Raw genomic sequence first — 27,455 nt, 5'->3', positions numbered from 1 at the left:
ACTGAATCCTGATTCTGGCTGGATAAAATTATTTTATGGGCGTAACAAGGACTAGAGGGCTAGAATAGCTTAAAAAAATAATAAAAAAAATGTCTGAAGGAAAATATAGGTGTTTTAGTTCTCGGAACAGAATTTTGAGGTTTTTCACATATTTTTTAAGGAAAAAATAGCATAAAATAAAATGGAAAGATAAAATAAATCCTAATTTAGTTTCTAGTAAAAGGAAGAACTATTTTTAGAAAAATTCAAGATCCGAATCATCTTCCGATTTGTTTGAAGAATCCTTCTCCGCTTCGCTTTGCTGCTCATCAACCGTATTCTGTTCCACTGAATCCGTGATGAGCTCCCTTGCTTCAGGACTCAGCTCCTTCAATGGAACGTTCTGGAACGTTCTAAGGTCTGTAATAACAGGATCCGATGATATTAAAAGTATGTGACTAATGGTGGGTTTAGGATGTCAAACTTAACCGTAAGCGTAGCTGTAGCCGTAGTCGTAACCTTAAGGGAATTTACGCTTAACGCTGACCGGTTTAGGGAACGTCTTTAAGGATTTTAAAAATTTTACTTTACGTGATGTGTTGCCAACAAAAACCAAAAAAATAAGCAAATTCTATTATTTGTGGTTGGTATAACGGTGTACTTTTAGCTTTGATGGCTAGATGCCGTTACAGGCATTCGAAGTTCGAGTAATTTCCTAGACGTGGGGTGGCGCATAAATCGTCTCCACTGTTTGTTTTCTTACGGTTGCGTTTATCGCCATTTATTGATAGCTTTTGTTTTGAGTGTTTATACAAATGTTTATAACAAATGTCAGCTGTTCGCTGCCATATTGAAATATTTCATTGTCTGCGCATGCTCGGATTTAGTGGATGTAGCCGTAAGCGCCGTTAAGTTAAAAGTTGGCCAACTTTAGGTGTTACTGCTACATCGGCTGTAGCCTTAAGCGGTTACCTAAACGGTGCTATTGAAACACATTGGTTTAACTTTTCTTACTGCTACGGCTACGGCTAAGGTTACGGCTACAGCCGTTAAGTTTGACATCCTAAACTCACCATAAGTCTTCAGAGGACCTTCTAGTGTGTTCAATCGGCTCATGTGCCTCCTCTGAAAGCTGTCCTATTGGAACAAGGGCATGTTTGATGGCTAAAGAGCCATGTAAAAGGATTGTATGTACGCTGGGAAGCCATATAGCTGCGTTAAATTTGTCTTCCGTGATTATATTTCCGCTTGAAATAACCTGCAATAATAAGAAAGAGAGAATAAGAAAAAGTCATAGTGAACAATTTAAGAAAGTTGTTTTATAAACAACCTGAAGAATAATTCAAATTTAGTTGTTAATCGCTTATCAACCCCTGTAGGTGTTGCAGTTTCATCTGCATGCTTAAAAAATCGGCGGGACACGTTTCCGGTGTTGGACGTCCCATTTCCTTGAACTACTTTGTCCACTTTTATCCCTATACAGTTTTCATACAGTTTTTTTCCTGGTATCCACCACGTCCATCTCATCAGAAGTAGCCTCCGGTATGATTGGTTTTCTCAATTCTAGTTTATAAGCTATATGCAGGATGCATTCTCAGAATTTTATCCATGCATGTAGAATATTGAGGCCATATTGCAGGTTTTTCGTCTTAATCGATCGATTTTTAATATTTTCCAATACATCCATTTCAGTGGGCTTACAACCACACAAATAGCATGATTGATAAATCTTCACATTTTTAGCTATAAATAACAAAATATATATATATATATATATAAACAGGTTCCAGAGCTTCGATTTCCTTTTCCATAGCATCTATTGCCCTTCTAGAGGTGATTTTTGTTTCCTTAATAAATAATAATTTTTTCGAAAACTGCTATTAAAAGTTGACTTTTGCGTAGTACTTAGCGACCGTCAAAACGATAGTTTTTTGTCAACAGGACGTAATAGTATATTAAAAAACAAGTTTCGTAAGACACGCTTGAAATGCACGAATTCAAGTTGAAAAACGAGTGGCGAAGCCACGAGTTTTTTAATGAATGAGTGCTTTAAGTCTTATGAAACGTGTTTTTCATGCTATTTTTTGTAATTCGCGTTTTTATACTTTTTTTTTAACAAAAATAAAGAAAATTTTGGCAATGTAGGGAAATAGGTATGTAGCAGTTGGTTACACTTGAAAATAGAAACTTTGAATTGACAATTAGAAACTGTCAAAACACAAAATATATTCACCTGAAAAAAATGTTTGATGTACACCTCCCAAAATAAGAGAAATTGCTCAGAGTTCATGTCCTCATCATTGTGGACCTTGTATTTGTACATTGACAACTAGAAAAATTAATGACACAATGTTACCAACTTGAACTGGTTCCATAAAATGTTACTAAAATCTCATTACAGCATCGGATGCTGTAAAGAGTCTCATTACAGCACCCGTTTGAGTACTGTTATAGCTTCCATTACCGTAGCGAATTACAAAAAAGTCTTTTACGTCCAGGACTCAAAAGACTTTTACGTCCAGCTACGACAATCAAAGAATTTGATAGTATTAATTGTTAATTTATTGTTATGAACAAATTATAAACACAAAATAATTAACATTTAAAGGTTTTGTCATTTCATTTCATCTTTAAATGCAAATTTATAATAGTATATTTGTTCAATATGTGAGGTTAAATCGATGTGACGTTAAGTTTTTGACATAACATTAAATGAATTCTAAATGTCATTATCCTGAATTTGGTCTTTTTATTAATTTATAACACGACAACGAAATTCTTTTGCATTCTCGAACGATTTTTTTTCCTCGCTCAAGCTCCCAAAAAAAACTTTCGTAATTCGAATGCAAAAGTGTTATTTCGCTATCTTGTATCAAAAATAACTATTATCGGTCGACAGTATCGAGTGGATGAAGGGTGTGGGTTTTCCCACTACATGACTCTCTCCCGATTCCTTTAATTGCAGTCAGCTGAAGCGAAACAGTGGAAAATATAAAAATGCTGTCACTAGCATATTCCGAATTGTCTTTCTTTGTTTCCTCAGAAGATGCTTCTGGATGAAATAGCCGCATGTATTCATTTACATCATAAGTACCGTCACAACCCCATTTGAACAAAAATTCAAATTTTTCAGGGCATGACTAATTTCCAGGAAACATTAGAGTTTCAAATAACCTCTGGCATGTCAGGTGCAATAAAATTTGTGACTTTATTGACACGTTGTAAAAAAAGTTGTGAGTCCATAGAAAGGAATAAAACGAAAACTAAGGCTTGGATAGCACCGTTGTTTGGCAGATCTAACTTTTTCATACGAAGGGAAAACACTTGCATTTCTTTTTTCATTGCTATCCTGGTTTCCTTGTAAGATGCTTTGTGAGGCGGCACTTTGTCATATGAGCTAAAGCTTCATCTGTTGTGAATGGCACTACCTTATCTTTTCCTTTAATGAACGCTTTACTATTCGTTGAATCCTGAGAGGTCATTCAGGTGAAGCAGCCGTAGCGTTAACTACTAACTTCGCAGCTGCACGTTTTCCTACTTTCTGAAGGAAAAGTCGTACGTCTCTTAGGATAGCTAAACCCTAAGAGTGCTGCATAACAATTAAAACTAGAACTAACACTAGATCTAGAACTAGAAAGTTTCGGGTTTAGCCGTGCGTCTGTAGTTATAGATCTAGTGTTAGTTCTAGTTTTACACTAGCACTGTTACTATGTAGAACTAACACTATATCTAGTACTAGAATCATTTGGGTTTAGCCGCTCGTCTCTTAAGACGGCTAAACCCGAATGATTCTAGTTCTAGGTATAGTGTTAGTTCTAGTTTTACACTTGCACTGTCACTAGAACTAACATTAGATCTAGAACTAGAAACATTTGGATTTAGCCGTACGTCTCTTAAGACGGCTAAACCCGAATGATTCTAGTTCGTGGTCTACTGCTGCATAACAATTAAAACTAGATCTAGTATTGGTTCTAGTTTTACACTAGCACTGTTACCATGTAGAACTAACACTATGCCTAGTACTACAATCATTTGGGTTTAGCCGCACGTGTCTTAAGACGGCTAAACCCGAATGATTCTAGTTCTAGGTATAGTGTTAGTTCTAGTTTTACACTTGCACTGTCACTAGAACTAACATTAGATGTAGAACTAGAAACATTTGGGTTTAGCCGTACGTCTCTTAAGACGGCTAAACCCGAATGATTCTAGTTCGTGGTCTACTGCTGCATAACAATTAAAACTAGATCTAGTGTTAGTTCTAGTTTTACACTAGCATTGTTACCATGTAGAACTAACACTATGCCTAGTACTACAATCATTTGGGTTTAGCCGCTCGTCTCTTAAGACGGCTAAACCCGAATGATTCTAGTTCTAGGTATAGTGTTAGTTCTAGTTTTACACTTGCACTGTCACTAGAACTAACATTAGATCTAGAACTAGAAACATTTGGATTTAGCCGTACGTCTCTTAAGACGGCTAAACCCGAATGATTCTAGTTCGTGGTCTACTGCTGCATAACAATTAAAACTAGATCTAGTATTGGTTCTAGTTTTACACTAGCACTGTTACCATGTAGAACTAACACTATGCCTAGTACTACAATCATTTGGGTTTAGCCGCACGTGTCTTAAGACGGCTAAACCCGAATGATTCTAGTTCTAGGTATAGTGTTAGTTCTAGTTTTACACTTGCACTGTCACTAGAACTAACATTAGATGTAGAACTAGAAACATTTGGGTTTAGCAGTACGTCTCTTAAGACGGCTAAACCCGAATGATTCTAGTTCGTGGTCTACTGCTGCATAACAATTAAAACTAGATCTAGTGTTAGTTCTAGTTTTACACTAGCATTGTTACCATGTAGAACTAACACTATGCCTAGTACTACAATCATTTGGGTTTAGCCGCTCGTCTCTTAAGACGGCTAAACCCGAATGATTCTAGTTCTAGGTATAGTGTTAGTTCTAGTTTTACACTTGCACTGTCACTAGAACTAACATTAGATCTAGAACTAGAAACATTTGGATTTAGCCGTACGTCTCTTAAGACGGCTAAACCCGAATGATTCTAGTTCGTGGTCTACTGCTGCATAACAATTAAAACTAGATCTAGTATTGGTTCTAGTTTTACACTAGCACTGTTACCATGTAGAACTAACACTATGCCTAGTACTACAATCATTTGGGTTTAGCCGCACGTGTCTTAAGACGGCTAAACCCGAATGATTCTAGTTCTAGGTATAGTGTTAGTTCTAGTTTTACACTTGCACTGTCACTAGAACTAACATTAGATGTAGAACTAGAAACATTTGGGTTTAGCCGTACGTCTCTTAAGACGGCTAAACCCGAATGATTCTAGTTCGTGGTCTACTGCTGCATAACAATTAAAACTAGATCTAGTGTTAGTTCTAGTTTTACACTAGCATTGTTACCATGTAGAACTAACACTATGCCTAGTACTACAATCATTTGGGTTTAGCCGCACGTGTTTTAAGACGGCTAAACCCGAATGATTCTAGTTCTAGGTATAGTGTTAGTTCTAGTTTTACACTTGCACTATCACTAGAACTAACATTAGATCTAGAAGTAGAAACATTTGGGTTTAGCCGTACGTCTCTTAAGACGGCTAAACCCGAAACTTTCTAGTTCTAGATCTAATGTTAGTTCTAGTTTTACACTAGCCCTGTTACTATGTACAACTATCACTATACCTAGAACTAGAATCATTTGGGTTTAGCCGTATCTACGTTTCTACGCATAGTCTTTATGCGTACGACCTTTGCTGAGAAATAATGTCCTTCAAGATAAACAGTATCTTCTTGTCTTGCGCCATTTGGTGCGCTCACTTGAGTCTATGAAACTAATAAAAAAAACTGGTAAAATAAAAACAAAAAGAAAAATACAAACCTCGTTGATGGTCTGCCGATAGACTGAAGAGTTTCGACAGCAACAAGTACAGTAATATTGAAAACACGATCAAACTAGATTTTATGTTTTTGCTCGAAACAGTCTAAACTCTCTTTAAGATGTGCCGAGTAGAGATTTGAAATAATTTAACAAAAACTGTTGATTCTCAAGGGTCTTGGTGCAGAATGTGGGTATTTTGTCCTTTAAGGCTTCATAAAAAGTCCGGTAGTTATAAAAGGAGCAGAATCCATAATTTACTGTAATTTGGAAAAAAATGTTGTTATATCTCAATTCATTATGGCCCTCCTTTGAATATGTTATTAACTATGTGATAATAAAGAAATTCAAATTAAAAAAAGTTGCGCGATAAAATGTGAAGAATTTTCACTTTTCACGAAGCAAAATCACACTGATAGAGACTTACCTTTTTCAGTCTGACGTTTTCAGAACTTGAAATTTCTTCCTAAAAGGTATGTTGCCGAACAGATAATATAAAGAAGGTTTCTAAAGTAACTTCTTACACACCATGTTCGCTATAACAATAAATTTTTTGTGGAATTAGGTTTACTGAAGCCTTGAAAAAAATTTCCTGTACATGAAAAGCTTACATTTTGTCATTGATTTTTTATTTTTGTCCAGCTAGAATCGGGATTCAGCCCAGTGTGTGCTGTAAGCCATTATTAGCCGGATGCAGATCTTGAATATCTGCAATTCACTATCCATACGCATGAATTTGTTTGACCAAACAGTGTATTGAAGGCAGCTTTGAATTGTGGATGCTTGGTTGATCTGACTTCTAAAGTTTTTTTCGGAACCGTGAGTGCTTGAGATGGGCATATCCCCAAGTAGGAAAATTCACGAGTTGTTCGATGAGGGTGTTGTTGATTGTTGATTTGACCAGTTAAAATCTTATAGGAAATATTTAATGAAATTCAAAAATAAACTTTAAACATAATTTTATTTTTTTGATATGCAATCGATCACCGTAGCAATTAAAAAGAAAACTAATCGAGGCGAGTTGATTTCGGTTCAACTTTAATTGCAAACAACGTCGAGTTCGTACTAGGTGGTAGAGAGAGAGTCGAAAATCAATTGGCTCCCGCGTAGGTTTCGGATTAACCGAGCTGTAGGTGCGAATTTATCAAGCGCTTTCGGTGCAACGACTTTTTGCAGTGCCGTAATCGGCCGCGCGGCCACCACGTTAATTTATGACCCTGGCGTTACTTCGCGCTCACAAATCCGTTGATAATTTAATATATCACCAACACCAACAAACACGCCCCGAAATCCGAAAATCTATTAAAACGTAACCACAGTATATTACACTTATTTAGTTGTTTTCTTTGTGGAAGAAAATTTTTAATACAATATAATCTTATAAACGTTTAAATTGTTTCCAAACGAAGTCTTAATAATTTTCTCCATTTCTAAAAACCAGAAAACAATAACCCGAGCATTTATTCCCTTTCCTACCCAAAAAGCCCTTAAGCCACTCGTAATCCTCTTAGGTTTCTCGTAATCCCAAAGCCGGGACAATATCGCCCCGTGCTCCCCATTTTTTCTCTCTCCTTGTTCTCTCGCGATTACGGAAAATTTTAAAGCGTTCGCCTCGAATTTAATTATTACATTCGTCCGGTAACCATTATTACCTTTTCTTGTTTTACAGAAATACCTAAAAAATTGCACCGCGTTAACTTTTTCTTTTATTCCTATTTCAATTTTTTTCACTAGAACAGAATGGAAAGAGAACCAGGTCGATGAGAATACTTGAAAAGCACCGGTAACCGTACACTTGGATACTTTCAACCCCAAAAAGCTATGTAGAAAACAAGGGTTTTCAAGTGTTTCAATCCTGTAAGGATTTAATTATATACGAATGAAAGAGATTATTATAAAATGTGAAATTTTTAATAAAATTTAGAACTTGACATGCCACACTAAACCTCGTCTTCAACACAATATTTGTCGTAAGGCGTCAATTAGCGAAACACCGGATGCTCCGTCTGGAGTTCTCCAAATTTCGCCCGAAAACTCCGGGTTTCGTACGTTTTCGTCGCGAAACACTCTAATTAAATTAGCAAGTTCGTTTCTTTCGAATGCCCGCGACGACGCCGGCGCCGGGACGCCTTGATTCCGTTTGCATAAACATAAAGGAAATTTCGTGTTTTGTGTCAACATCTTTTACATATTAATTTCGGCCTCCCTCCCATGACGGAAATCCCCTCCCCGTAAAGCTCACCCTCCACATCTTCCACAACTTGGAAGTCCCTTTTTACGCCACCAAAGACGCAACGACGTCTCTCTTCTCTTCTTCGTTGACGGCTTCCAAATCCTTATTTGAATAAGAAAGGTTTGAGGAAACCCTTTTACATTTACTTTTTTAAATAAACGACGTTTAAGTTAAATTTAAATCAATTTCTTTAATACACATCAATACAAAATAATTAATTAGTAGTTTGAATCTAAAAATAAGTTGGTGGCAAAAAGGAAATATAATTCGTTATGAAGTTATTTTAAAATTACAATTAAAAATTTAACAATAAACTATAAAACAAAATAAAATAAGGGTAAATATAAAAACACGCCCTGGTGAACGAGCAATGAAAAAGAAGAAAACTTGCAGGATAAAAATATTCTAGTTTAGTTAAAAATCTCATTTTACAAAAAAAAATGGAGAATTGAAAGAAAACATCGCGACCTTATTTTGCGGAAGTTGAATAGGCTCTATATTTCAAATTGAAGTTAAAAGGGTATACTGTAATGTTGTAATGTAGAAATAATGGGGTAAATATAAAATATTCTTGCATAAAATGTAACAAAAGCTGTTCAGGTTTGAAAAAGGAAAGCTTAAAGGGTAGCTGCATGATTCCATACTGATATAAAACCACACTGTTCTCAACAACGTATGATATAAATAAGCCGAGGTCGCTTGCGGCCGAGGCATTACATTGATACCATATCCACATAAAAATACACCCATTTTAACGATGTATGAATTAAATAAGCCGGGATCGCTTGCGGGCGAGGCGCTACATGATACCATATTGACATAAAACCACACTGTTTTCAACTACTTATGATATAAATAAGCCGAGGTCGCTTGCGGCCGAGGCATTACATTGATACCATACCCACATAGAAATACATCTTTTTCAACGATGTATGAATTAATTGAGCTGAGATCGCTTGCGGGCGAGGCGCTACATGTTATATTGACATAAAACCACACTGTTTTTAACTACTTATGATATAAATAAGCCGAGGTCGCTTGCGGCCGAGGCATTACATTGATACCATACCCACATAAAAATACATCTTTTTCAACGACATATGAATTAAATGAGCTGAGATCGCTTGCGGGCGAGGCGCTACATGTTATATTGACATAAAACCACACTGTTTTTAACTACTTATGATATAAATAAGCCGAGGTCGCTTGCGGCCGAGGCATTACATTGATACCATACCCACATAAAAATACATCTTTTTCAACGACATATGAATTAAATGAGCTGAGATCGCTTGCGGGCGAGGCGCTACATGTTATATTGACATAAAACCACACTGTTTTTAACAACTTATGATATAAATAAGCCGAAGTCGCTTGCGGCCGAGGCATTACATTGATACCATACCCACATAGAAATACATCTTTCTCAACGATGTATGAATTAATTGAGCTGAGATCGCTTGCGGGCGAGGCGCTACATGTTATATTGACATAAAACCACACTGTTTTTAACTACTTATGATATAAATAAGCCGAGGTCGCTTGCGGCCGAGGCATTACATTGATACCATACCCACATAGAAATACATCTTTCTCAACGATGTATGAATTAATTGAGCTGAGATCGCTTACGGGCGAGGCGCTACATGTTACATTGACATAAAACCACACTGTTTTTAACAACTTATGATATAAATAAGCCGAGGTCGCTTGCGGCCGAGGCATTACATTGATACCCTACCCACATAAAAATACATCTTTTTCAACGACATATGAATTAAATGAGCTGAGATCGCTTGCGGGCGAGGCGCTACATGTTATATTGACATAAAACCACACTGTTTTTAACAACTTATGATATAAATAAGCCGAGGTCGCTTGCGGCCGAGGCATTACATTGATACCCTACCCACATAAAAATACATCTTTTTCAACGACATATGAATTAAATGAGCTGAGATCGCTTGCGGGCGAGGCGCTACGTGTTATATTGACATAAAACCACACTGTTTTTAACAACTTATGATATAAATAAGCCGAGGTCGCTTGCGGCCGAGGCATTACATTGATACCATACCCCAAGATTTATATATTAAAGGTTGTCTAAGTTCCTATGCTGCAATACTTTGATTTTAGTTTGTGGGCGAGGGGCAAGAGCAGGAGTGTTTCGTGACGTAAGCGATCACGGATTGCGCACGCAACCTCATGGCCATGTGGTGCTCCATGCCTTTGTTTAATTTGAATTGCTTGGCGGTATTATTTTCCACATGTGACGTAATGCGCAGTATGATTGCGTACGAACCTAGACAACTTCTTATATATAAACCTTGTCCATACCCACATAGAAATACATCTTTTTCAACGATGTATTAATTAATTGAGCTGAGATCGCTTGCGGGCGAGGCGCTACATGTTATATTGACATAAAACCACACTGTTTTTAACAACTTATGATATAAATAAGCCGAGGTAGCTTGCGGTCGAGGCATTACATTGATACCATACCCACATAGAAATACATCTTTTTCAACGATGTATTAATTAATTGAGCTGAGATCGCTTGCAGGCGAGGCGCTACATGTTATATTGACATAAAACCACACTGTTTTTAACAACTTATGATATAAATAAGCCGAGGTCGCTTGCGGCCGAGGCATTACATTGATACCATATCCACATAGAAATACATCGTTGAAAACGCATTAATGCATTAATGCGTTAATGCATTAATGCGCATGCATTAATTAAGCCGACGTCACTAACTAATAAACTACACTGTTTTCAATAACTAATGATATAATTAAGCCGAGGTTGCTTGCGTCCGAGGCGTTACATGATTCCATACTGACATAAAACCACACTGTCTTCAATAATGTATGATATAAATAAACTGAGGTCGCTTGCGGACGAGGCATTACATTGATACCATATCCACATTAAAATTACACCCTATTCAACGATGTATGAATTAATTAAGCCGTGATCGCTTGCGGGCAAGACGCTACATGTTATATTGACATAAAACCACACTGTTTTTAACAACTTATGATATAAATAAGCCGAGGTCGCTTGCGGCCGAGGCATTACATTGATACCATATCCACATAGAAATACATCGTTGAAAACGCATTAATGCATTAATGCGTTAATGCATTAATGCGCATGCATTAATTAAGCCGACGTCACTAACTAATAAACTACACTGTTTTCAATAACTAATGATATAATTAAGCCGAGGTTGCTTGCGTCCGAGGCGTTACATGATTCCATACTGACATAAAACCACACTGTCTTCAATAATGTATGATATAAATAAACTGAGGTCGCTTGCGGACGAGGCATTACATTGATACCATATCCACATTAAAATTACACCCTATTCAACGATGTATGAATTAATTAAGCCGTGATCGCTTGCGGGCAAGACGCTACATGTTATATTGACATAAAATCACACTGTATTCAACAACGTATGACTTAAATAAGCGGAAGTCCAAAGCTGGAAAATTATCAAGCATGTATGTATATAATTAAAGCCGAGGTTATACCAGGATACCAATAATGTTATCATATCAGACTCCGCTACCAAATTGATTCATTCCGTCTGTCCAAACGACACAAAGACCAATCGCCATTTTGGTCACGATCCAAGCCACGATCAAATTTTAACCCACGACATCAATAATAATACTAAAACATCGGTATCAACCATAAATAAGCCATCTCCGAGAAATAGATGTCTAATCTCACTAAAGTTCGCCCCGAAATTCTAGAAGGTGATAAACCGGACGAATATGAACCAGAGAAATTCTACGAACAAAAAGAATATGTAGAAAATGATATTGAATCGCAGGATTTCTCGGTATCCAATAAAGCGTACTCACTAGATGCATTACTTCCTTATATCGAATACGAATGATTGAAATTGGGAATTTCAATTGAGAGTTTTTGGGAATTAAACAATAATTAATACATTAAATTAAAGCTAAAAGGCTCTATTTTTAGATAATGTATAGAAATATTAGGGTAAGATATAAAAAATATTTAGAAAAAAAATCGTATAAGAAAACCTGTCAATTAGATAAAAAAAACAAAGCTTTTAACATTTTTTTATTTCTTTTTATGATCCATCTAATAATCGTTAAATAATAATAATAAAAAGGATTATTTTCAGAGGGGTTTCGATAAACGTGTACAAAATCGCAGGTAATAAAACAATAAATAACTCGACCGGCGCAATAAAAAAAACGGACTATAAAATAAAATTTCGTTGATATAAAAAAAATCGCGTGCTGTTCATACGAAAATTCCTTTTCCCCCGTTTTTTCCTCTCTATAATACTATAATAAAGATAGTTTTTTCTGTCGGTGAAAAAATCGTGTGTAAAGGTCATTATTTTCTCTCTCCTTCTCTTCGAACGAATTTTTGCGAAGAACAACTCTTTCCAAACCGTTCGACATGGAAATGAAAAACTTTCGCTCGCGGACTCTATAACGCGGAGTTTGTGGGTAGTTAGGGGATTTCGGTTTGAATATGAAACGCAATTAAGGTCGGGAATTATTGATTATGCCATCAGAAAACGATGCGGGCAACTTAAAGTCGTATTAAAGGACCATTAACCAAATGCGCTCTCGTGAACGAAACGCAAAATCGGGCTCTTGGTTTGTAATTATTTCGTTTTCTAGTTCTTTATTTCTTGATAACATTATTTACTATTTTATCGGTAATATTTGATTAAAATGTTTGAAAATAGTAAGATAATATAAAAGTTAATATTTTTGGTTGGAAGCTTGTTGGAGCAATCAACTGTGAAGCTCATTTGCTATCAATCAATCGAAGTAACGAACTAATTAACATGTTCCGTACGGATCCATCAGAACTCACCATGCGATTCAGCCGAACTCAGCACGGCACGAACAACCCAGCTCCTCCACCTTCTTTGGGGATGGTTGGGGGGGTAGCCACGGCCGCTTCCGTGATGACGGCGGCGGCGGCGACCCCACCTGACTTCATTACATTCGCAAGATGGAGGAAGGTGCACGCGAGTGGCCGCTTCGCCTACTAAATCAGAGCCACCTGGAGGCGGTGGCATCGATGGCGGCGGCGGCAACCGGTGCATTGTAGCCGATGCCTACTTGTCAAATTACCGGGCGAAGGAGAGGCAATTATTAAAAGCCCTCGGTTAATTGCCCCCTCGGTTGGCTCTCTGCGCCGACTACGAGTTCATTAGTTTCCCAGAAGGTAGAGTTTCTAGTTAATTGGACAGTTTCTGCGGAGAATCCCACTATACCGGACATCACTTCTTCATGTACATAATTTTCAAAGAAACCACTTGATTTTAATTAAATGTTGCATAACAATAAGATTTATTAAAATTTTCGTGGTTTTGCTGAATTATACTGAAATTTTCTTAAGAAATTACCGTTTCAAGATAAGTTCGTCGAAAAGGCGAACGATTCGAGTACTTGAAAAGAAGTTCCAAACAGCACTTAAACTCTTCCCGATAGATCGGCAACGTCGAGATTATCTATCTCTATACCTACGTTAGAGTTTGGAAAAGCTGATAGATTTTCTATAAGCCGATTAGACGAATCGGGGACCTTTAACTGTTCCGAAGGAATTGAATCCTAATCTCGACTTAAATAATAATGTTCATCGTCCTTCGCTTCTTTTATCCAGTTTAATTCGGTTTCCTTTAACATTTCCGTATAAATCTATTTACATTTCGTTAAGGGTGTACTTGATTAAGATTTTGCAGTATCATCATAAACGAGACGGTTAATTATCTAACTCAAAAACATGGTCGTTGTAGTTGTTTTATAAATCTATGCTCGCAGTGTAATTTATTATTCAATCAAAAACCAGCCACTTGTTCGAGGATAGAAAGAAGGTGGGGTTAGAATGATTAATAATTCATTTACACGGTTTCGTAACGAAGCTGTAATTTGCCGGAATCGATATGAAAAGCGGATTGATGTTACTTCGAGCCGTCCGGGTCGTTCACATACTACATCTAATTGGTCCTCTAAACCCGTGCATATTTTATCAATGGACGCTACGGCTATACCGAAACCGTACAACTATGGTAGGTACACCATGAATTATAGGGGTTATAGTTACGGGTCGTGTCCAAAATGGTATGCTGCGGTATGTTCAACATTAAAGTGGGAGTGAATACGAAAATTAATTTTGATTTAAAATCAAAATTCTAAGGAAATGATTATGAAAATTTAAATTAAATTGATTCAAGTTGAGGTAACTTCTAGAAACTCTAACTTTAGCAACTACAGCAAAATATAAATATTTATCAAGAAAAAAAGAAAATGTACGAGGGGTGTCCGTAAAATAAGTACTGTTTTGAAAAAAAAAAAACATATCAAAACAATTTATTTTTACATGTAAGAGCATGTCTTAAACTATTTTTCTACTTAGTTGCCACTACTGTTCCGACATTTGTCGTAGATGAAAACCAACTTTTCTATACCCTCTTCATGGAAAGATGCCTCCAGTGACGACAAAGTTGTCTTACATTTTTGTTTTTTCCACTTCATCGACTGTTGTTTGGATTCTGGAATGACATGACAAACCCAAGTTTCATTACCAGTCACAATTTTGCTTAAGAATTCATCTCCTTCATCATTGTATCGAGTAAGACATGTCAAAGCACTTCCAAGTAGCTTCGTTTTGTGAACATACATTTTTGGAACCCAACGGGAACACAATTTCCGAGAATTTAATCGTTTTGACAATCTAATGCAATACAGTGGACCAAACGGTACTTATTTTCTTCAACTTGAAGGTTGAAGAGAACTTGCTGCTTCTCTAAGGAAATCCCAAGCTTTGATTACACTGCACAACAATATATCAACTTTTGTCTGATGATTGACTTTTATCACGTGATGTTTACTAATTTGACGTCGCTGATTTCAAATATACCCTCAGTTTTTTTGTGACAGCTCTTGTTTACGAGATATAGCTTTCACGAAAAAATCGCTGTGTTAGTGTGTTAATTAGTTTGTAATTAAGAAAATATTAAGTTTTCTTAATATAATTTGATATGGCATCGTCAAGAAGAGTTTGTGTCAATGTACCAAATCATTTTTGTTTCATTTGCGGATAGTATACATTTAAAAAATTCCGTTTAAATGTGACAGCGTTCATGATTGAGGCTTACAAAAATTACTTTGGTCACACACTTCCACTTCAGATTCCGCGAAAAGTATGCAAAACCTGGGTTGAGTTTCTACGTTTGTGGACAAATAACAAAAGGAATAGCTTTAGGTATGATCTGGACAGAATCCTTGAACCACCACGACGACTGTTATTTTTGTTTAGTGAACATAACTTGCATTAACTGAAAAAATCGGGCCAAATGGGAATATCCTTCCATATGATCGGCACATGGAAGTGTTTTGAGTCCTAAAATATCACTTGAACCTCAAGCTGATGCTTCACAGGAGAAGCCTATGCATTTTGAGGCGAAAAGTGACAGTAGTGATAGTGACTTTGAATGTGTCCTGAAAGCGCCAAAACTATTCAACCAAGATGATTTAAACGACCTTGTCAGAGATCTGGGACTGTCAAAGGCTGCTTTAGAAATTTTGGCTTCTAGGCTAAAACAAAGAAACTTAGTAACACAGGAAACGAAAATTTCTTATTACCGCACAAGAGAACAAAATCTGCTCAAATATTTTGCTGAAGAAAATGATTTCGTATTTTGTAAAGATGTACCTGGTTTAATGGCTGCAATAGGACTTCAAAATTACAACAGAACGTGATAAATTCATCTTTAGTATCAAGGGATCGTATAATTTTGCCTCCATTACATATAAAACTAGGAGTTGTAAAACAATTTGTAAAAGGTCTTGACAAAAATGGAAATTATTTCCTTTTCTTATCAAAAAAGTTTCCAAAACTGAGTGCAGAAAAGATAAAAGCGGGAATTTTTGATGGGCCACAAATAAGATCATTAATAAAAGACTCAAATTTTACGGACACTATGACAGAGATTGAGAAAACGGCATGGAATGAGTTTGTTTGGCTTTTTAAAATTTTTTTGGGAAATAAGAAAATTCTGAATTTTCTCAATACGTCGAACAACTGATGAGTCACTTTCAAAGGCTTGGATGTAACATGAGCATCAAGTTACACTTTCTTCACAACCACCTGGACTATTTTCCCGCCAATCTTGGGTACCTAAGTAAAGAACAGGGCGAGCGATGCCACCAGGACTTCCGTACCATGGAAGAACGCTATCAGGGCTACTGGAACGCACACATGATGGCTGACTATTGTTGGAGCATTCAGAATAGCTCTCTGTCTTCAGCTTTAGCAAGAAAATCATATAAGAGAAAGTTTTTTTCATTATAAGAATTAAATAAATTAGAATTATCTCTAAATTTATAGTGTTTTATTATAAAAAAACACCCGTGTCATATTTTTTTAACTAGAGCTGTTACAGAAAATTTTAATCACGGAATTGAAATCGACATCAAAAATTGGACTAATATCATGTAACATAACCCAATTATCAGAAATGCTGTTGTGCAGTGTTATTGATAACAAAATGTTAGAAGAAATATCTTCAGATTCTATATTTGATTCCTTCATCCGTATTTATTCGTCAACAGTTTCATTCGTTTGCTCTAAAGCTTTTAAATCTTCTGTAGAAAAGTCATCATGGGATTTTAGTAACTCATTTATGTCATCAACTTCTATAATTAAGCCAAGAGATGCACAAATTATCACAATTTCCTGGGTATACCTACCCTTATGGATAGATCATCCCATGATTTTACAACCAATTAACGCATTCCAAGATATTAAATTTTGTTTTCTAAAATTCTTTAAGAGCCATAGAATCATCAGCGTACTTCGCATAAAAAATCTTTGAAAACATATGGACTAGAAACATTCCGTTTAGCCATGCGTCTCTTAAGACGGCTGAACATGAATGTTTTTACTTCTAGGTCTAATGTTAGTTTTAGTGACAGTGCAATGTAGCGCTACTTAGCATAAGATATCACAATGTTGTATATTTTCATTGAACCAAAACTAGAAGTAACACTATAACTAACACAAGACTTAGAACTAGAATCATTCGGGTATAGCCGTCTTGAGAGACGTGCGGCTAAATCCGAATGTTTCTAGATCTAGATCTAGTGTTAGTACTAGTGATAGTGCTAGTGCAAAACTAGAACTAACACAAGACCTAGAACTAGAATTATTCGGATTTAGCCATTTTGAGAGATGTGCGGTTAAACAGGAATGTTTCTAGTTCTAGGTCTAGTGTTAATTTTAGTTTTAATTGTTATTCAGCGTTAGATTGTGGTATATTTTTGTTGAACGAAAAGTAGAACTATCACTAGGCCTAGAACTAAACCCGAATGATTCTAGTTCTAGGTGTTGTGTTAGTTCTAGTTTTACACTGGTTCTAGGGATCTAGTGTTCTAGTTCTAGGTCTTAGTTCTAGTGATAGTGCTGCAATAGCCTTCTTTTTCTTCTCCTGATTCTTATGCCTGACGGCGTCGGATAAATCTTTTCCTATTCCTCCATCCACTTCTTAAACACAGTCCGGTTGCTGGCTAATTCCTTTATATCTGCTAAGAGAGTCTTCCCTCTCTTCTTCCCAACTTCTGCTATTCTTTCCTCCCACTTCTTCCTAGGTCTTCTGCCGCAAGCCATGTCCGTTTTTATCTTCATCATTGCCTCTCCTAATTCTTCCATTGTTATCTCTTCAGTTGCTATGTCTGTAGTGTCTTCCATTATTTCATCTTCTCTTCTCTCCTCCATTGTTTGTGTCCGTTTTCCATCCTTGAACATTTCTGCATAAAAATCCGCCCATATCTCCAGAATTTCCCTTGTAGTTTCCTTTGATCTTCCGTTTTCTTATCCGAACTCTTCCCAACTTACTATACTTACTATGGCCTCCCTTACCATATTCTTAGCTACATCTCTGTTCATTCTATAGTTTGCTTTATCCTCTTCCGAATTCGTTCTTATGTCTTTCTTGCATAACTCTTTCTTCTTCTTGATTGCTTGTTGGACCTCTTCATGCTACTAGTGTGTTCTTTGTGTCTGATTATTATATTTTCTCATTCCACATACCTCCATAGCTCCAGTGTTAAATTCTGTGTTTGTTCTAGTTTTTGAAACTCGTTGTTTGTTTTTTCTTGGTATTTTAGTCTTTCTTCCTCCTTTCTTAGTTTATGGATGGTAGTTTCATTTCTTCTTTTTCGATTTCTATATTTGATTCGATTTTTATAGTTGCCATAACTAGTCTGTGGTTGGTTCCTATTTCTGCTTCTTCGACTCGAAATGTTAGTTCTAGTGACAGTGCAAGGTAGCGCTAGTTAGCATAAGATATTACTATGTTACATATTTTTATTAAACTAAAACTGGAACTAATTAGTTCTAGTTTTGCACTAGCACTATCACTAGAACTAACACTAGACCTAGATCTGGAAATATTCGGATTTAGCCGCACGTCTCTCAAGACGGCTAAACCCGAATGATTCTAGTTCTAGGTCTTAGTTCTAGTTATAGTGCTAGTGTAAAACTAGAACTAACACAAGACCTAGAACTAGAATCATTCGGGTTCAGCTGTCTTGAGAAACGTGTGGCTAATCCGAATGTTTCTAGATCTATGTCTAGTGTTAGTTCTAGTTTTAATTGTTATTCTGCGTTAGATTGTGGTATATTTTTATTGAACGAGAAGTAGAACTAACACTAAACCTTGTAGAATTGAGGTTGTATGGGGGAAGAAATTTTACAGAGTTAGGTTAGGATCATGACCATGCGCGTTATACAGTAATAATAGAGCTTTAGGTGGAGGTTTATTTTTTATGAGATAATCCTTTGCCATAGGACCAAAGGTCTTGTTTGTCCATTGGCTGAAAAGGTAGCGGGCAACCCAAACTTTCTTATTAAATTGCCAGTAAACTCCCAAACTCTCTTTATTGATTTTCTTTGTTTTAAATACTCCAGGATTAGCAGAGTGATAAACAAACATAGGTTTTAATTTCATATCTCCAGAAGAATTTCCACCAAGACGAAGTGTTACCTTACATTTCATAGGTTTATGATCTGGAATAATGCGGTTTCATCGCAATTAAAAATTTGTTGGGGAGGAAACCGAAGAAACATATGATTATGCAATACATGTTACGCATTCTCGTAAGTCGAGTTATAACCTTTGATTTTAAACGTCTCGTAAGTAATGCTCGTAAGATAGAGCTCTCGTAAGTCGGGGGTTTACTGTATGGGATTATTTTCTCAGTAATTCGGCTGATGATCGCCTATATAACCGAAATCGGCATTTTAATTAATTAAAATTTATTAATCTTCAATTTAATTTCTGAAATAAAAACTTTTCAAATTTGGAATTTAAACTTTCCCCTTTCACATTTTTTATTTTTATTGCAGATTCACCAAGATTTAGCGAGCCCCTTTTAAATGTCACGTCAGCAGTTGGAAGGGAGGCAATCCTTAAATGCGACGTTGAAAACTTGGGAGTGTTTAAAGTAAGTTTAAAATACTTTACCTGACAAAACAAAAATTGATTGCAAAATTAAGCCACAAAAAGTGACTTATTTTTGCATTACTACCATCGACAGGTACTTTAGGTCACTTATGGCCCAGCCGGATTAAACCGTATTGCGTCAACATTAAACGCATGCAAATTAAGAGCATGCGATCTACGACAACGGTATATAGGGTCAATCGCCTTATGCATATAGATTAAAAATCGTCCGTAAACGAACGAAAAATATAAAAAAAGTTGCTTTACTGTACAAGGTACGCTTAAATGCGTATGATTATACTCAATTAAACTCGATTCTACTCCATTATTACTCCTCCCTTCGCAAATTTAAACGTTATTAGTCAAATTGGTATCGTTTCAAAAACGACCACGCAAAAACCTTTTCTTTTTATTATGACAAATTATCAAATTCGATGTACAAAAAAAAAATGTTAATAAGTTTTTGTGAATTTTTTATTTTCTAAATCTGATTTAAAAATTTAACAGCGACGAGAAAAAACTAACTAATTTAACATATCCCCAGAGAATTTGAAAAAACCAGTCGCAATTATAGTAAAAAGTAAGGCAATTAGCGTATGCAAATTTTACGTCTCCGTGCGCGTTTCAGTGGCGTACGGGTGCAATTTTTTGAAATAGAACGGGTTCTTTTAGAACGGTAACGGCCGTTTGCATTGGAGACGAAAAATATAACGTCGGCGCTAAATATAAAGTCTCCACCCCCTTGGTATATGTAAATTTTCTTTGCTGCGACTGCCGTTTGCGTTTAAGCAGATTGATTGTAGCCAATTTCAAAATGTCAGTATTTCCCCGTGTCGTTCTTGTTGTCCTCCCCCTTACTTTGGAAAGGTTACGCGACGTGTAAAAATCCATTTATAATGTCACCGGGACCGGAAATAATAATAAACCGATCTATATTAAAGTTCAACCAAATTCATAAAGACAATTTTGATGTTTTAGTCGTTAGCAAATTAAAGAAGGTGAGTTTACTGATACGGAAAAGCAATAAACCGGTGTATTTCTTTCGCGCGCGACGTAACCGTATGTGTTACGGTCTCGGAAACTGTTTCCCTCTGGGGGCTCGTTCGAGGGATTTTACGTCCGCCAACGTAACGGTCCAGATTTTACGACGAACCGACGTACGTTTCGGCAAACAAGCCCCTTCTAACTTTTTTTGCGTTCAATTTGCCCCAAAAACTAATTACCTGCCATACCCTTTCATAAAAAAAGGGCACAAAAAAGGATGCGTTAAGAGTCTAACGAGGGGTGCAACCGACAACACACTAAAAAACAAAGTATAAACACTCGAGGAAGAAGGAAACTGCGCGCAGTATTTGCGTACATGCTCTATTATCGCGTTGTAACAGACAAATCCACCCTTAACTTGGCTAGAGAATGTACAAAAGAGGGGGAGACGGCGCCCTGGCTGCTGAAGTGAACACACAATTAGGCTCCGTCCACAATAGATCATGTTCTGGAGTACGCGCACACTTATCTCGTCTACTGTTTAAAGTGGAACTTGGAATGAGAGAAAAGGGGGGTTGCGAGGGACAGGAGAAGAAGGGGTGTCCTCGAGAAATAGGGAAGAGACGGCGACGCCGTTCGTGATATCGTATCTATTACTATTGCCCCAGCGGTATTGCCATTGCGGACTGAGCAAATAAGATATAACCGGAGCACTGGAAGCGATGCCTTGTTTAGTTTCGATTCAATTGCTCTTCAAGATAAATTTACTTCAACTTTTATTTACTTTTTTATTTATGATTTGAAACTTTGAATATGTTTTCTTTTCTACGAATTTATTGGATTTCAAATGCAAATATAGTAGAAACCACGAGAGCTGGCAGTGACAGATCACTTAAAAATGGTATGAATTAAGATATGGACGTACGACTTAGATTATTTCACCACATACATTTAAATGTAGGTTATGTTAGTAATGGAGGTTATATGTCAAACATTGTCAAAGATATTATTTAATGACTTTCCTTTCAAGAAAACATTTTCGGCTTGTGAAAACACTAACAGATTCATGACAACGCTCACAAGACGTTTCGATTTGAGGTTATAATTATAGAGTTACTCCCTTGGAAGAACAGACGTACTTTTTCGAAGTGGCCATTTGAATTACACAGGAGACATATTAAGCTAATGCTATCTCTTTCTAACACACATTACTCTCTAGCTATTTGTGAACTACGTATGGCATTTGTAAGAGCGAAAAACGATGATTTACTGCCAGCTCTCGTGGCGTCTACTATACGATTAGTGTTATATAGTTACTGAACGTACATAAAAAAAAACTCACAAACAACAGACGACATCAAAGATGAAAGCATAAAGAAAAGCATTAAAAGAGTATCATTATACCATGGCGCAGTCATAAAAAAAGAAAGAAGTGACAAGAGAAAATAATAAAAATAGATAACCTACTACAACCTGAACCGTTGTGTATGGCTCAAAATTGGTTCATGTTTCAGGATAACTTTGAGGTATACTCGTTGGCAACAGGGTGTATAAAACAAGAACTGAAGGTAGAAGTCGAAGTTTTTCTTCACTGTATTGGATGAGAAGGAAGAGAAATCCACAAAACGTTCGAATATGCAGCTACAGAGGATATAGGCGACATAAAGGTTATAAAAAAGAAATTTCATGAGTATTACTTACCGAAAACTAATGTAAGTTTGGAGTGGCATAAATTTAATGCTAGAAAACAACAAATAGACGAAAATATTGAAAAATATGTAGCAGATCTAAGAAAAATTACACAAAATTGTAAATTTTGTGACTTACGTGATGAACTAATTAAGGATAGAATAGTTTGTGGAATATCTTCATTGGTATTGAAAAACCGATTATTAAGAATGGAAGACATAACACTACACAGAACGATTGATATAATCAAAGCACAAGAGCAAACGGAGAGAACAATTCTAATACTACAAGATGCGAATACGGAAGACAAGAAGATAAATAAAATACAAATCAGTAAGACAAGAAGAGACAACAGTGAGGGTAGGCGCACATAAGCACACAGACGCAGGGCAGGAACAGTGCAGAAAAACTGAACGTGCGCGTAGTTACGCAGTAGAGAGCGCATATTATAATGCAGTATTTTACTATCTGTGCAATGGAAGACACCGATTTAAGCTCCGATTCGGATTTAGATGCGTTAATAAATTGTACGTTATTATATGCAGCTACAAAATTCAAGAGAAAAAAAAGGATATGGAAAAGCAGTTATTTACGAAAGCGTGAAACTCATGGAGAATTTCGTTTGACTTCAGAGTTTTCAGATGACCAGTTTACAAATTATTTCCGAATGAATCGTATGCAATTTGAAGAAGTACACAATACTATTCAAAACAAAATCTATCATGAAGGCAGCCGTGCACATAAAGAAATAACAACAAAAGAAAAACTAGCGGTATTTCTAAGGTAACTTTTTATTGGTGAAAATATTTTATTAGTGATATCTCTATAATAAACAAAAAACTTGTTCTGAGACATTATCATGTAAATCGGAGGTTTCTTGTCGAAGTGTTGATCTAGGTGTAATTTCAGTTGAAGGATAATCAAAGGATTCAAAGGAAAATTGAGTTGAAGATGAAGTTTGTGGTGTGGGTACTGTAGAGGGTAAGGATTCGACGGGTTGAGGTTGGGATAACGCACAAGGACTAAATGGTAAATTTAAATTTTGTGCTTCAGAGGCAGATACAATACCAAATATTTTGCTTTTTACAAGATGTTGTAAATGAATTGGGAATCGCTTGGTTGTTTCGTACATACTCATAAAAAAATGGTACAGTTCGTCATTTGTTTCGATTTCAACTCTTCGCTTTCTATGCATATCCCTTTCCATACTTCGATGCTCTTGACGTGCTAAAGAAGCTTTAATTAAATCAGCAACATCACAGCCTTTTTTTCGTTTAGGTTTAGGTGCAGTTGTGAGCGTTCTGTGCACTTCTGCTTGGTCCTCGTCATTCTCTCCTTTTTCTTCTGTGTTTTCAATTTCAACTTCTTCTTCTTCAGTCTGTTCATTATCAAATTTATCTTCTGTTACATTGGTTTCTCGTGATCTATTTTGCATGTGCGCCAACAAAAATTCCATCTGTTTTTGATATTTCCATAGTTTGACACTTTTACCTCCTCCAGCACCGCTTTTCGGTTGTCCGTTCTTCTGCCTTCTTAAGGCGTCACGGTGACAATTACGTAATTTTGTCCAAGCATCTTTCGCTTCTTCACCTGTTAAATAAAGGTACGCTATTGAATACTTTTATATTTCAGATATTTGGCGTCAGGGAATAGTTATAAAAGTATTGGATATAGCTATAGATTAGGAGATCGCACAGTATCTAAGATTGTGAATGAAGTATCAGCGGCTATATGGGAATGCCTGCAACAAACTTTCTTACCGGACCCCACAGAAGAACTGTGGAAACAAATTGCAAAGGAGTTTGAGCAAAGATGGCAATTTCCACATTGTGTGGGATCGATCGATGGCAAACACATAGTGGTCAAGAAACCGGCCAAAAGTGGATCTTCTTATTTTAATTATAAACATACTTGTTCTATAGTACTAATGGCAACTGTAGACGCAAACTATAAATTTATTACGGTAGATATCGGGTCAATGGGACGATTTAGTGATGGGAATATATTTTCTAGCAGCATACTATACAAGAAAATACAAAACAAAACTCTTAAGCTTCCGGAACCAGATATGATTAGCGGTGGTGAAAAAGAATTGCCTTATGTTTTTGTGGGGGACGAGGCTTTTCCATTACTAGAAAATTTAATGAGACCTTACCCCAAAAGAAAAGTTACAGCGAATTATGAAAATAAGGTATTCAATTATAGATTATCGCGCGCACGACAAACAGTAGAATGTGCATTTGGGATACTAGCTGGGCGATTTCATGTTTTTAGAAAACCATTTGAAATCAAACTTGCTAGTGTTGATAATGTTGTTAAGGCAGCATGCGTTTTACACAATTACCTTAGAATGACTAGTACTGCTACAAATGTGGAGGATATTGCTGATGAAGAACTCCTCTCCGACCAACTAACTTCAATACGCTATAATAACTCGCGAAATTCAAGAAATGCTTTCTTAGTACGTGAAAATTATACACACTATTTCAATACTACAGGTGCTGTACAGTGGCAAAGAGATAGCATATTACGAGGAAAATATTAAACACATTTACAAAAAGAACATATAAAGTTACTTTAAATAAACTATTTTCATACTTACCATTGTTTAGTTTTAATTCTCTTGCAATATTTACCCAAATTTCATCTTTAAGTTTAATTTTCATATAGTCAGGGTTATTTGTATTATATAATACATCATAGTTCCGTACCATTTCTATTAATTTTTCGCTGATACTCATTTTCACTATTGACCACTACTTACATAACCTTAAATATTAAGATCATAAACATTACAAATCCCTCACGTGTCGCTAAAATCTGTGTATCGTTTACTGCGCCACACGTTTCTGTCTCGCAAGTTACTGTTCTACCCTGTACTGCGTTGTAATATGCGATTTCACGTCAAAATGTACTGTACACAGATTTCTACCCTGTACTGCGCTGCGTTGCCTGTGTCGCCTGGGTCCTTATGTGCGCCTAGCCTGAATGTGGAGGATCCAGACAACATAACAAGCACACAACAGGAGAACTATGGATGAAGAAACCATGGAACACGAACAAAAAGCAGAAACCGAATAACTTCCAACAACAAAAAGAGGCTCATACCAACTAAATAAGAGATTGTGGAGGATGTGGATGCATGTATAGCCTTTTTTCTCGATTGATCCTATTCTGGAATAGTTTTATCTTATTGTTGCCAACAGGATTGAACAAAATCTCCTCTCTGAGTATTATTTAAGGACGATCAGATAATAAGATTAGGTTTTTTATCCATTTCACCTTTTTTGGATTATAATATGAGAGACATTTAAACACAAATTTGTACATAAATATAACTTAGAGGTTACTACTTGACGTAAGTCCATATATCCAATTTTATTAAATAACACTTAAAACTTTATTTTTAATCATACAAACTTGTAACTTAATTATAATATGTTTTATTTGTTAATTTTTGTAGGTTCTAATTCTACGAAGGGCTTGTGCCCGAAACTAGTTTAGAGAAATAAACATTTGAAAAATCATCACCAGAGTATAATTTGTTCTTTGATCTCTCATATTATGATCAGATAATAATTCCTAAATCTTTGAGAAAGAAAATACTTGATAAATTAAGTGTCAACTTATCTTGATTATATAAGTGTCAAAAAATTTTATACATGTGCTAAATATCAATCAAATAATCCTAAACAACATATAACAAACAGAGAATTATCAAAACCACCTTGGCAAAACATTTCAGCTCATTTTTTTCAATTGAAAAATAGAGAATTCTTGCTAATTGTTGACATGTACTCCAAAAACTCGGAAGTAATTTCTTTTAATGATGGAACAGCAAATTACGTAATAGAAGTGTTTAAAAATGTAATAGCAAGGGATGGAATCCAGAAAAACTGTATACAGACAATGTTTCACAGCTTACCAATAGCCTTCTTTTTCTTCTTCTACTGATCCTTATGTCTGATGGTGTCGGATAAATCTTTTCCTATTCCTCCTTCTTCTTAAACTCCCTCCGGTTATTGGCTAATTCCTTTATATCTGCTACAGTCTTACCTCTTTTCATCCCAACGTCTGCTATTCTTTCCTCCCACTTCTTCCTAGGTCTTCTGGCGTAAGCCATGTCTGTTTTTATCTTCATCATTGCCTCTCCTAATTCTTCCATGGTGATATCTCTTCAGTTGCTATGTCTGTAGTGTCTTCCATTATCTCATCTTTTCTTCCCTCTTCCATTTTTTCTGTCCATTTTTCATGCTTGAACTTTTCTGCATAAAAATTCGCCCATTTGTCCAGAATTTCCCTTGCAGTTTCCTTTAATCTCCCTTTAGTTTTCTTACTTGATTCCAGAATTTCCTGTTATTCGATCCATATGTTTTACTTAAGTTTGTTCCGAACTCTTCCCAACTTTTCTTTTTCGTCTCCCTTACCATATTCTTAGCTACATCTCTGTTCGTTCTATAGTTTGCTCTATCCTCTTCCGAATTCGTTCTTATATATTCCTTCCATGACTCTTTCTTCTTCTTGATTGCCTGTCGGACCTCTTCATTCCACCAGTGTATTCTCTTTGTCTGATTATTATATTTTCTCATTCCACACACCTCCATAGCTCCAGTGTTAAATTCTCTGTTTGTTCTAGTTTTTGAAATTCGTTGTTTGTTTTTTCTAGGTATTTTAGTCTTTCTTCCTGCCTTAGTTTATGGACGTTTATTTTCATGTAGATTTTCATTTCTTCTCTTTCGATTTCTATATTATTAATAGTTGCTATGACTAGTCTGTGGTTGGTTCCCATTTCAGTCTTTACTTCTTCCCCTCTATTTTGGAGATTCCGGGTGTATGTGATGTAATCAATAATACTCTTAGCATTCCTTTCTTTCACAAACGTATATTTATCTTGCCTCCTCTAAATCCACATGTTTCCAATTAATAAGTCGCCGATCAGCGCGACGTTGCCATCACCAGCAGAATTACTTTCTGGAAGAAAAATTAAAACAAAATTACCAATTTCAAGCACTAGAAGTTCATAAGGACCTTACAGAACTACTAAAAGAAAATCGAATAAAACACTCTAAATATTACAACAGAAGTTGTTAGGATTTAAAGAATTCCTGGAGAACATGTAATGATATAGACTGAAGTCAATTGGAAAC

The 27,455-nt window shown here is 36.1% G+C and overlaps 2 protein-coding genes across 4 annotated transcripts in view; both read left to right on the top strand.

Moving 5' to 3' along the window:
- LOC111417136 (limbic system-associated membrane protein-like) overlaps positions 1 to 27,455 on the top strand; it is a 55,540-nt gene that overhangs the window by 18,569 nt on the left and 9,516 nt on the right. The window contains exon 2 of the mRNA XM_023049328.2: positions 19,539 to 19,636. Coding sequence (XP_022905096.1) covers positions 19,539 to 19,636 — 98 coding nt within the window. The remainder of the gene's footprint in view (positions 1 to 19,538; positions 19,637 to 27,455) is intronic.
- LOC139429368 (uncharacterized) lies at positions 22,652 to 25,739 on the top strand. 3 transcript variants are annotated; one of them, XR_011640015.1, is made up of 3 exons: positions 23,230 to 23,289; positions 23,362 to 23,455; positions 23,941 to 25,311. XR_011640015.1 is itself a non-coding variant. In XM_071195063.1 (2 exons), exons 1-2 carry the CDS (start codon positions 22,760 to 22,762, stop codon positions 24,851 to 24,853), a joined length of 1,245 nt encoding a protein of 414 aa, XP_071051164.1. In that variant the 5' UTR covers positions 22,652 to 22,759; the 3' UTR covers positions 24,854 to 25,312. The 3 variants fall into 3 exon arrangements, 1 of the variants encoding a protein (XP_071051164.1); XM_071195063.1 differs by lacking the exons at positions 23,230 to 23,289; positions 23,362 to 23,455 and adding an exon at positions 22,652 to 23,091 and having other exon boundaries at positions 23,941 to 25,312; XR_011640014.1 differs by lacking the exon at positions 23,362 to 23,455 and having other exon boundaries at positions 23,213 to 23,337; positions 23,941 to 25,739.

The sequence above is a fragment of the Onthophagus taurus genome, chromosome 3 (genome assembly GCF_036711975.1).
Source record: "Onthophagus taurus isolate NC chromosome 3, IU_Otau_3.0, whole genome shotgun sequence".
Classification (NCBI taxonomy): Eukaryota; Metazoa; Arthropoda; class Insecta; order Coleoptera; family Scarabaeidae; genus Onthophagus; species Onthophagus taurus.
The sequence above is the reverse complement of the archived record's forward strand: the minus strand, read 5'-3'. Positions and strand labels throughout refer to the sequence as shown.

Coding starts and splice junctions, on each gene's coding strand:
- LOC139429368 (XM_071195063.1), top strand. CDS start 22,760: ATGCAGTATTTTACTATCTGTGCAATGGAAGACACCGATTTAAGCTCC. Junction 23,092..23,940: donor AAACTAGCGGTATTTCTAAG/GTAACTTTTTAT, acceptor TTTATATTTCAG/ATATTTGGCGTCAGGGAATA.